The 12,250-nt window shown below is 38.0% G+C and overlaps 1 protein-coding gene across 1 annotated transcript in view; it reads left to right on the top strand.

The window, feature by feature from the left end:
- The window catches only part of CWC27 (CWC27 spliceosome associated cyclophilin), a 167,845-nt gene that overhangs the window by 5,997 nt on the left and 149,598 nt on the right, over nt 1–12,250 (top strand). Inside the window, exons 3-6 of the mRNA XM_079784692.1 lie at nt 6,788–6,900; nt 9,080–9,223; nt 10,639–10,737; nt 11,860–11,963. Coding sequence (XP_079640818.1) covers nt 6,788–6,900; nt 9,080–9,223; nt 10,639–10,737; nt 11,860–11,963 — 460 coding nt within the window. The remainder of the gene's footprint in view (nt 1–6,787; nt 6,901–9,079; nt 9,224–10,638; nt 10,738–11,859; nt 11,964–12,250) is intronic.

Here is a 12,250-nt window from a genome sequence, read left to right as displayed (position 1 = left end):
CTATTAAATTTAGAATTCCAGCCATTTCTTCTCGTCTTAGTGCTAATTTACGTATCAAATTGCCGAGTGGACTTTTGTCTTCAAATCTTCCAGTGTCAATTATAACTAAAACCAGTGTAAAACCAAATTTACCAGGTTCTTCCCCAGTCTGCCTTGACTTTCACCTATATGATTGTAATTGCCTTTTACCTGGTCTTCCTCCAACTCACCTTTAGTATCTTTACCCTCTTCTTTATTCGTCTGGTAGTTGAATCTTCAGGCAGCATGGCTTCCTAGCTTTTCAACTTTATTTTTATTGCACTCAATAACCCCATGGTGTTAGTTGATCATCTTTACCTCCTGAAGCAGTTTATTCTCATTCCCACTTTCACACATATCCTCAGACCTCATTCAGACAAGATGAGATCGGGCACATTCAGGGTGGTATGACCATAGATGCATACCTGCTTCAAATCCTCAGTTTCTTCATATCTTCAGTTTCCTTTTTGGAATACTTTCTCTTCCTTTTTTTCTGCTTAAGTCAACCTACTTTTTAATGTCTGTTCAAAATTCCACTTTCTCTATGAAGCTTTCCATTTAGCATTCAATGCCTGTAGTATTTTTTTAGATTTGAGTCATAAAGTGACTATTTTTCTTTTTCTGTTTAATCCTCACCCAAGGATATGTTTATTGATTTGAGAGAGAGAGAGAGAGAGAGAGAGAGAGAGAGAGAGAGAAACATTGGTATGAGAGAAAAACATCAATCAGTTGCCTCCCATACTCGCCCCAACCAGTGATCAAACTTGCAACCATTTTGGTGCATGGGATGAAACTCCAACCACCCGAGAGCCAGGCAATATTTTTCTTTTTAACAAACTTTACAGAATTATACATTCACTTGAGTGTTTACCCCTTCAGAATATTTCCTTACAGAACTAAAATATTTCATACATTTTGGTAACTTCTTGGCATTTAGAATACATTGCATATGGATTTGAATATCTCCAGTTATTATAAATCATTGTCCTAAGTTATATCGGATTTTTAGAGACAGACAAGGTTAATCAAGGTTCAGAAAACAGCATTTTGAGTCCAGAGCAAGGTGTGAAAGAGAATCCAAAATATCCAATAGGAGGGCACAGACAGAGCTCTTTCAATAGATAATTAGAACAATAGATAATACCAGGGAAGATCTAAGGAATAAACATACTCAGACCAAAAAAAGAAAGAAAGAAAGATAGAAAAAAAGACGCCTGCAAAGGCCATTATTAATAATTGCTATGGCAGGCAGGAAGGAAATTGAGTCAGACAGGTAGTTCAGTTAGAGAAGCATCAAATAACTGTCAACATAGTCAACACAGTAGAAGAGTCAGACTTGTTTCTGGAAAGAAGTTTTGAAGAATTGAAAGCTCAAATTTTACAGTAGAAAAACATTAGAAAGAATGAATAGTAGATTACAGTCTATGATCAGGCAAATGAAAGAAGCAGGGAACATCTGGATATAATATGACAATGAAGAAGAAAGAAGTTACTTAAGTTAGGTAATGATGAAACTTAATTGCAACAATAAGAACTCATTCCTCTATTTCTAAGAGTATAAGAAGAAAGAAAGAATAGAAAAAATAACTAGAGCAGTTATCTTAATTGAACAGATGAGAGATAGAATTATCATTGCAAAGGATAACAAGAAACCCGAGCAGACTAATTTAAATGAAGATACTCATAAATGAATAAAGTCAGGGTTTTAAAAATATGATTCAGAGAACACCATTTAAAAATTTTTTTTTAAATATATTTTTATTGATTTCAGAGAGGAAGGGAGAAGAAGAGAGAGCGAGAGAAACATCAATGAGAGAATCATCGATTGGCTGCCTCCTGCACACCGCCTACCGGGGAACAAGCCCGCAACCCAGGCATGTGCCCTGACCGGGAATCAAACCCTGACCTCCTGGTTCTTAGGTGGACAGTCAACCACTGAGCCACGCCAGCTGGGCGAGAACCCCATTTTAATTCTCTTTCCGTGATTTATTTATTTATGATTTATTAACAAGTCATCATATTTCTAGACCTTGTAATGTTCTTATATATATATTTTAAACATGGTTTCCATAATTAGAAGTAAATGAATGAAAACGAGGAAGGGGAAGCACAGCCTCAGCTAGAAATGCATAGTTCAACAGTGATTCTATATAATAAAAGCCTAATATGCTAAGTGTCCGGTTGTCTGGTTAGCCGTTCAACCAAAGCGTAATCCTATCTAATAAAGAGGGAATATGCTAATTGACCCTCACACTGTCGCAAAGATGGTGACACCCACAGCCAATAAGGAGGGAATATGCTAATTGACTGCCCCAACCTCAAATATGGCAACGCCCACAGCCAATAAGGAGGGAATATGCTAATTGACTGCCACACCCTTAAAGATGGCGGTTCCAAGTCCCCTCAGCCCCGCCAGGGCAGCAGGTGCGTGGTAAAGCTGGGCTCATCCCCGAGGTGAGCCCGGCCGCTACGCGTGCCTGCCTTCAGAGTATCCCAGTTCCCTCAGCCCCCCAGCCGCCCAGGGCCGGCCCAAAGCGCAGGCAAGCCTCGGATGTCGGCTGCCCAGCCGCCCAGGACCGGCCCGAGGTGCATGCAAGCCTCGGATGGTGGCTACCCAGCTACCCAGGGCCGGCGCGAGGCTCAGGTAACCAGGGCTGGCCGAGAATTGCACTGCTGGCAGTGGCAGCAGCAGAGGTGTGATGGAGTGTTGCCTTCCCCTGATCGCCGGGTCGCCTCCCGCCCCTGAGGGCTCCTGGACTGTGAGAGGGGGCAGGACGGGCTGAGGGACCCCCCTCCAGTGCATGAATTTTCATGCATCGGGCTTCTAGTATGCTAATGATATGCTAAGGTCACTCCACCACTTGCTATGACATGTACTGACAACCTGGGGGCCAATGCTCTGGTAGGTTAGCTTGCTGCTGGGGTCCGGCCTTGCCTTGGGACTGAGCAAGATGGGCCAGACATGCCCTAGAGCCCTCCTGCAGTCCCTCCGCAGCTGGCCAACCTCCTGCGTCCCTCCCCGGCCCTGATCATGCCCCGATCGTGCACCAGTGTGGTCCCTTGGCCTGGCCTGTGCCCTCTTGCAATCCGGGACCCCTCAGGGGATGTCGGAGAGCCAGTTTTGGCCCAATCCCACAGGCCAGGCCAAGGGACCCCATTGGTGCACGAATTCATGCACCGGACCGCTAGTCATTAATAAATTGCAAGGAAATAAAAATGGTGGACATGAAAATTTTGTGGAAATTTGAAATTCTAGCCATGAATACAAGATTATGGTGTAGAGAAACTGGAAAATTCCTACTCAATGTGTGTGTAGTTTTAGTCATTCAACAATAATATAATTAGGGAAAGTAAAAAAGAAAAGCATAAAGTAAAAAGCAACATCTCTGAAAGGCTTCGTAAGAAATAGAAAAGAAAAGGATAGGTAATTTTAAAATTTGAAAGCATAATTAACAAAGACCTCTTTCATGTCCCCCTTCCCTTACATCTAATAAATCTCTCTGAGTCTTAACAATCTGCTTCCCAGAGAATTCTTGGGTCTGTTCATTTCAAGAATGTTTTGACTCTTAGGACAACAGTAGTTTTTTTTCTCTCCCTCTTTCTCTTACTCCCCTCCCTTCCTCTGCCCTGAGGGATTATTTTCATTTTCTGATATAGACTGGGGTTTGTTTTATATTCAGATTTGAAAAGGAATTTGTAGAATATTTTTGTAAAAGTATTAAAGTTTGACATCATATTTGTGTTGAACTTGAAAGCTTATAGGTTGCCTCTATATTACCTTATTTAATGTTTAGAGCAACTATGTGAGTTCATCTATGTTTTTAGTTTTATAATGAGAACATTACATGTACAGCATGGTGACTATAGATAATACGATATTGAATTTTTGGAAGTTGCTAAAGAATAGATCTTAAAAATTCTCATCACAAGAAAAAAAAATGTAACTATGTGACAGATGTTAACTAGACATTGTCATTAAGGATCATTTCACAATGTTGAATAAGTTTCCAATCATTATGTTGTATACCTGAATTGGAAGCAAAACTCAGGAATTCCTGACTTCTGCATACAGTGTTCGTCCAAGTAAATGGTTACTTAGGGATACAGGAGAGATACTTTTACCCCTCTTGGTTTTTACAGTTTCTATTTATTACTAGGGAGAACTTGTCTCTACTGGGGAGCTCTTGTGAATATAGCCCAACAGCTCTTCACTGGGAGAAGGGATTGAAAAAAGTTAGTGGTCTTTCTTTCAACTTCTTCAAATCCATCCTATGTACTGGATAAAGTAGTTAGATTACAGAATACATTTTTTGAAATACGGATTTTATATCCATTGGTAACTTATAAATGTAAGTCAGCAAGCCAGCCCCTATATCATAGTACTTTATGAATTATGATAGACCATAGTCATGTTTTAACCCATAAAGTATCACAAAGTACCTATTACATATATCAGTAATTAAATCTGTGTAATTATGTCAGTTCCATTCTTCCATAGTAACTATACCATTTTACAACCCAACTAGCAATGTAAGAGGGTTCCAGTTTCTCTATCTCCTCATTAACACTTGTTTTCCCTTTTTTTTTTTTTTATTGATAGCCATTCTAGTGGGTATAAAGTAGTATTTCTCTGTAGTTTTGCTATGCATTGACTAATGACTAAAGATGTTGAGAATTTTTTCTTATGCATATTGGCCCTTGTTGCTACTTACTAATATAAATTCTATGATTCAGTCAAGCCCTAATTCTTTCCTTTCCACCCCCACCAGATTCTTTGCTTATGCTTTACCTCATTTAGCTGTCATGATTCTGCCATATTCTTTCTCCTCTGTGAAGTAAGTCTCCAAAATGATCCTAGGTTCCAGATAGTAACTTTTAGGAGATCATATATGATCATCTTGTATGTTGATGGCTTCCAAATAATATATATACATATACTAGTTATATATTAATAATTTCTTTCAATCATTTAGCAAGCTTATTGAGAATTTAATTGGACTCAGTTATATATTGTGTTGATTATTGAAAACTTCTCTGGGGGTGGGGGTGGTGCATTGATAGTAGACCTATAATCAGTGAGTACTTTTGATATATTTTGGGTTTGTATATTGTTTGTGTAAATTAATTTTCTAGGGGGAGAGTAAGAAAGAAGGCATTGATCTCCACTACGATTTCTGAATCTCAGCACTGTTGACATTTTGGGCCAGTAATTATTTGGTGACGTCCTGTGTTTTATAGGATGTTTATGAGTATTCCTGGCCTCTACCCACTAAATGCCAGTAGCATCTCCCACATGTGACAATCATATACTTCTAGATATTGACAAATATCCCCTAGGGAACAAAATTGTGTGGGGCTTTTTTTCTTAGCACACCCTCCCCCAGCTGAGAACCATGGATCTATACCAAAACTCTCAAATTTTTATTTTGAAAACTGTAATCCAGAGTTTGAGAGAATTCTTAAAATAATTTTTAAAAAACCACCACCACCATGGTTTCTGTGGAAATTGTGCTGTTTTGAGAAGTATATACATTATAAAAGGCCAGGGGCCGTCACGACCTAAACAACCAGGCATACGACTGGTCACCAGGAACTGCATGGAGCACCTCTTGGTCCCTCCCCCGTGGCCCACAGGCTCCTATCACAGCAAGGCTGGCGGCCGGCAGCCGGGTGGTCGAGGTGGGCACGATGGCTGCAGATCAGGCCCGGGGAGAGGCCCAGAGATGCTGACTGGCATAGAAACTGACCAATCAGAACCAAATCTGGGTGAACTGCGAGGAGCCAATGGCTGCCTAGGAGCTTTTGACACTGACTGGCATAGAAACCGACCAATCAGAACCTAATCTGGGTGAACTGCGAAGGCAGAACCTAAGGTGGGGGCTGAGGAGGGGTTTTAAGGGCAACGCTGTTTGGTGTAAGGTGTAAGAAAGCGGTTCAATTTTTTAATGACCGGTTTGGCAGTATAGTGCATATGCCTGGCTATCAGTCCAGATATAGGGATTACATATTTTTGTCTGCCAAGAGCATCTCCTCCTGCTGAAAAAGGCTCCCCACCCCCATTTAAGCAATCCTATCCTATATAATCTATACTACTATAAGGGTAATATGCTAATTAGACCTGGTTGACCGACCATCTTCCGGACGTCTGACTTCCTTCTGGACAAAGCCATGGTGGTGGGGGCCGAGGTAGAGGCAGCTAGGGGTGATCAGGCCTGCAGGAGAGGGCAGTTGGGAGTGAGATCAGGCTAGCACAGGGTTAGGGGCAATCAGGCCGGCAGGGGAGGGCAGTTAGGGTCGATCAAGCCTGCAGGAGGGGGCAGTTGGGGGCAGTTAGGTGTGATCAGGCAGGCAGGCAGGCAGAGAGGTTAGGGGCCATCAGTCAGGCAGGCAGAGGGGTTAGGGCCAATCAGGCAGGCAGACAGAGTGGTTAGGGGCAATCAGGCAGACAGGCAGGTGAGCAATTAGGAGCCAGCGGTCCCAGTTGTGACCTAAACCCCGGCAGTCGGACATCCCCCAAGGGGTCCCCGATTGGAGAGGGTGCAGGCTGGGCTGAGGGAACTCCCCCCCACCCCACCTCCCCATGCATGAATTTTGTGCACCGGGCCTCTAGTTTTATAATAAGTAGGGAAGAAAAGGTTTTGGTTTAGGAACCTACTTAACATTCAGGGGAGGGGGAACCTTATGACTCTAGTTGTAGTAATTCTGGTAACTACAGATACCAGGTACGCTTGGTTTTAGACTTTGATAAATTATTTTTTCTTTCTTTCAGCATATTATGACAAGACCATTTTTCATAGAGTTGTACCTGGTTTTATAGTCCAAGGGGGAGATCCTACTGGCACAGGAACTGGTGGAGAGTCTATCTATGGAGCCCCATTCAAGGTGAGACCTAATTTATTATTACTACTTATTTGCAAATCAGCTTGGATTTCTTAATTGAAAAGAATTATGCCCCACAAGAAGAGAATGTATTTCACATTAGTGCACAAAATCAGGTGTCTATCACATAATTATAATTACACAGGTATAATAACAGCACTTACCCTATCAAGAATTCTTTCTAAGTTGTCTTATCACAAACTTTTATGCTAGATTGAATTCAGGTGGAGATAACGGTGAGTGAAAAATAGAAAAACCTGATATAACATATTTCCTGATATTTGCCTATATTTGATTCTGCAACTCTGTAAATGTAAAACATTTTTAGAACATTGCATATGCTATTCCATTTTGAAACATTTTATTTAATACTATATGAACTTTGTATCAATCTGCTTGGACCTCTATAACAAAGTACCATTGACTGGATGTCTTAAACAACAGCAATTTATTTTCTACAATTCTTGAAGCTAGGAAGTCCAAGATCACGATGTGGGTTCCTGGTGAAGGTTCTCTCCCTGGAGAGAGAGAGAGAGAGAGAGAGAGAGAGAGAGAGAGAGAGAGAGAGAACGTGCGCACGCTAGCTCTGGTGTCTCTCCTCTTCTTATAAGGGCACCAGCCCTACTGGATTTGGGCTTCATTCTTATGACCTCCTTTAACCCTTAGGATCTTCTTCACAGGCCCTATGTCAGATATAGTCACATTGGGGTTAGAGATTCAAAACAGGAATTTGGGGGAGCACAATTCAGTCCATAACAGATGTAATTCTAAATTTTATACAATAGATAGAACTCTGTAGCACAAAACACATGCCATAACAGGAACTCAGTGGAAAAGAAGAAAGAAGAAACATAAAATTGTTAGCAAAAGGAGTGAGTATTAATAAAGAATAGGTCAGTCGTTTGTTAATTACCAACATAGATCTAAAAAGAAAAAAGAGTTGATGTTATTCTTAAGAATAACATGGGTTCAGGTAAAAGCTGAAAGTTAAGTTATTTGTTAATCTGATAGTACCAATATCATGTTCTTTGAATGAGTAAACTTTAACAGCTCTTAAAATATGGGTGTTTTTGAAGACTTTGTCTTTATACAAATGGGATAGAGTACCTGGAGTTTCCTTTAATATTTAACTGGGTCACTGTGTGATTCTTGCAAAAAATACTTGAACTATTTTTGTTTGCTTTAATTTCCAGATGATGATATTTTTAGAAAATGTGGGATGGTTATAAAAGTTTCTCACATATTTATATTTTACCAAATTGAGATATCTTACAGTTTAACAGCCTCGACCTAGTAAGAATCATTTCTTTATTATCTTGTGAAACAGAATAGCTCTTTTTGACAGTTTATTTATAAATTGAGATTTTTTGCTAATCATGTTCAGTTAATGAGTTATCTTGGTAAGTTTTTCAATTACGTCATTTTTAATACAGTATGTAGAGTTATGATCCTTTGAGTTTAAATCTCTTGAAAATTATTCGTTAAGGGAAAATAACCTCCTTTCTGAAAAGTATTGATTATATAACAACTATATTATAAATGAGTCTAGAATGGGGCCTGGACAGAAATTCTATTAACTAAGAGACTAATGTTTATGTTATGTAGCCTGACCATGGCAAGGAAACCACCTTAAAAAGGCTTGCTACTGCCCTTTTAAAAATTCAATTTAGGACTCTAAAAAACACAGTAAAGCACATAACATAATCATAGTAGATTTCTTGAATTAAAAAACAAGGAGAAAGCAATTGTTTCCTGGCTTAGAATGGGTTGTGGAAGGGGGTCAATAGTTGAAGACTCTGCAGTAATTCAAAGGTAATTTTCTTGTGAAAAAAAAATAGAAGGTTCTAAAAGCTTAGATGACTTTGAAGGATGGGAAAATAGGGGAATGACTCTTAGAAATCCATTCCTCTTCAAGTACCCTTTCTCTGTGTAGGTAGGCAGGCAGATTTCCACGAAATAGGCTAAATTTGTAGCTGATTATATTCAGAAGATACAGGCTACTGAAGTCAAGTTTAATAGCATTGAAGGAATAGTAAATATTGGATATGATTATACTTGAAAAACAGTTAAATACAACTTCAGCATTTTTTATTAGAAGCTTTATGGAACTTTGTTGGTTAGCTGAATATGAAGGGCCTTATCACTGAGGTCATTCACTAAATCTTTTCTTTTTATGCTTCAGGATGAATTCCACTCACGGTTGCGTTTTAATCGGCGAGGACTGGTTGCCATGGCAAATGCTGGTCCTCATGATAATGGCAGCCAGTTTTTTTTTACACTGGGTCGAGCAGATGAACTTAACAATAAGCACACCATCTTTGGAAAGGTTTGTGTCCATTATATTAGGCTTCTGTGATACATATGATCAACTTATCTATGAGCTGCCTTCATAAATTATTCCCTGGGATATTTATTTATTTTCAAAAATGATGGACTATATTCCTGTTATAATGAACTATGAAGTTTTGTGTGTGTTTCAAATAAGACATTGGTTGTGACTTTAAACTTTCTTTTTCTAAAATCATACTAACCGTATTAGCTACTATGCCATTCAGCTGATACCATTTTTTATGTTTTTTGAAAGATACCTAGGAAATAAAACTTACTAGCAGTTTAATGTTTATTTTGTTAATGATGAATTCCCATAAGTTTAAAGTGGAAGTTATATAAACATTAAAAGTGTTTACCTGAAATACTACTTTCAGTAATAACTATTTAATCCTGCACACAATCAGCATCATATCAGGGAATGTCATTTCCATAGAATTTTTAACAGTTTCCCTTAAAAAGGTTTCTGAAGGTTTTCTTTTCTTACTCTTCTCCCTTCTCATAAATACTACATTCCTATATGTTTTGTCTTAGGCATGATAGACATCACTAGTGTATCAGCTCCCTCTACTGGTTTGGTAAGAATGGTTTCTCCATATCCTAGGCAAAACTGGATGTTGGGAGGATGAAAGGGAAAAAACAAACTTAGCACAAATATAAAATTGGTATTATTTTAAAACATGATAAATGTTGAATGAAAGGAGTCCCGTTAAAAACATGCAATACAATATTGTTGCTTAATACTTAACGTGGGTTAAGAAGTATACGTTGGCACAGTTGAGCCACTCTGACACAGGTTGCTGATGTTCATAGATTTTATTTCTACTATTTAAAAAAATAAAAAGTGTTTAATAAGATGAGATTTAGGTTGCCATTCTGCACCATTGTTTACAGTTGATGTTATATAATCTACACATAATATAACTAACAATGGTTAGAATTCTGAAAGGCCATCACCGTGGGCTCTATAACTTCTTTGAACTTCGGTTTTCTTATCTGGAGAAGGAAGATAATATTAGTAGCTACTTTTAGGATATTTGTGAGGATTAAATGAGATAATAACTGCAAAGCAATTACCACATTGTTATTTGCTTGTTCTACCCTATTATAAAGTCTACATTTGTTTCTGATGTTTGAATGAAAAGTTGTCATTCAGTTATTTGGCATCATATTTTAGTTTTTAATAAAATTATATATTGGAAATTTCACAAAAATTTTATTGAGGGGTTTCCTTCATCTATGCTTTTTCCTCTTAAGATGAAGTTGCTTTGTTTGCATTATTTAATGCATGTACTCTTATATAATAATATGAAATTCCCTTTTAATTATTTAAAATTTATTTTCAAAAGTGTTCCCTTATTTCAAAGAATGAATGTAATAATTTGCAATTAAATTTTTGTTTTTATTTAATAGATTACAGGGGATACAATATATAACATGCTGCGACTGGCAGAAGTAGACACTGATAATGAAGAAAGACCACTTAATCCACACAGAATAAAAAGTTGTGAGGTAGGAGCATGATTAGTATAAGATATAGCACTTAAATGGTCATATAAGAAATTGTCAGTTTTTTTTAAAAGAGAATAGTTTATTGATTGTTTTTTAAAGAGAGAGGCAGGGAGAGGGAGAGAGAAACAATCGATGTGAGAGCCTAACATCAATCGGCTTCCTCCAGCATGCCCCCTACTGGGGTCAAACCTACAACCCTGGCATGTGCGCTCTGACTGGGAATCGAACTGGCAACCTTTTGGCAACCAACTGAGCTACACCAGCCAGGGCTGATTGTTACTATTTTTAAACTATCAGATGAAGTCTTTATACTAAATTAAGTCACAACTCAGATTTTATTTGTGTAATTTAGGTACATTTTCTTTTTTTTATTTTTTCTTTAATCCTCGCTCGAGGATATTTTTTCCATTGATTTTCAGAAAGAGTGGAAGGGAGAGGGGAGGGGAAAGAAAGTAGAGAGAGAGAAGAGAGAGAAACATCAATGTAAGAGAGACACATCAATTGGTTGCCTCCTGCATGTTCTCTGACAGGGCCAGGGGTCAAACCTGCAACCCAGATATTTGACTGGGAATCAAATCCGAGACCCTTCAGTGGTGTGTGGATCAGCATTAACCATTGAATAACATGATCAGGGCTAGGAACAATTTCTGATTAAGACTTTTTTTAAATTGAAAGTTTTGAATTCTAAGATGAAATTTTAGATGATAATCTAATGAATGAAAAGCTCAAAGTAGAATGGAAAGTTAGAGGAATTAGGTTTATTTAATCCAATGAAGTGACTTCATTGGTAACTTAAGAGTGATCCTTCATTGAGGGAGCCATTGAGGGTGATCTTTAAGAACATTTGATTTGGAGTCAAAATCAGAAGAGACCTGATTTTGTTTCTCATACTATATATTAAGTTTTCTTGAATATTTTTTCCCTTTGTAAAATAAGAATAAGCTATCCTTTACTTAATAGCACATAGGATTTTTGGGAGAATATATTGAGGCCATGTAAGTGGAAGCAACATGTAGTATATGTTTCACTATACTTACAATGTTTTTGTGAGGAAAAATTATAGACACTAATGTCAATACAATTAAAAATTGTTTTTAATTTTAAAAATGTTTCTTTTCATAGGTTTTGTTTAATCCTTTTGATGACATCATTCCAAGGGAAATTAAAAAGCTGAAAAAAGAGAAACCAGAGGAGAAAGTAAAGACATTGAAACCCAAAGGCACAAAGTAATCATAGTAGTAAGATTTTTCTTCAGCTTGAAAAGCAACACTGATTCATATAGTTCACTTCATTTCCTTTTGTAAACACAGTTTACTAGTGAGAGGTAGGCCAGTTTGGACCAGGGAGATAACTGAATTACGAGCGTGTGTGTTCTATTCTGCATGGGCATTTCTTGTATTCAAAGACAGTATATAACTTAAACTTAAGCTAAAGAAGTATTGCCTCCGATGTCCATATAAAATCTGTGTTAATATAAATAAGTAGGGATTACTATAGCAATTACTTATATAAA

The sequence above is a fragment of the Cnephaeus nilssonii genome, assembly GCF_951640355.1.
Source record: "Cnephaeus nilssonii genome assembly, chromosome: 2".
Classification (NCBI taxonomy): Eukaryota; Metazoa; Chordata; class Mammalia; order Chiroptera; family Vespertilionidae; genus Cnephaeus; species Cnephaeus nilssonii.
Note: the sequence above shows the minus strand (reverse complement) of the source record. Positions and strands in the feature narration are given on the sequence as shown.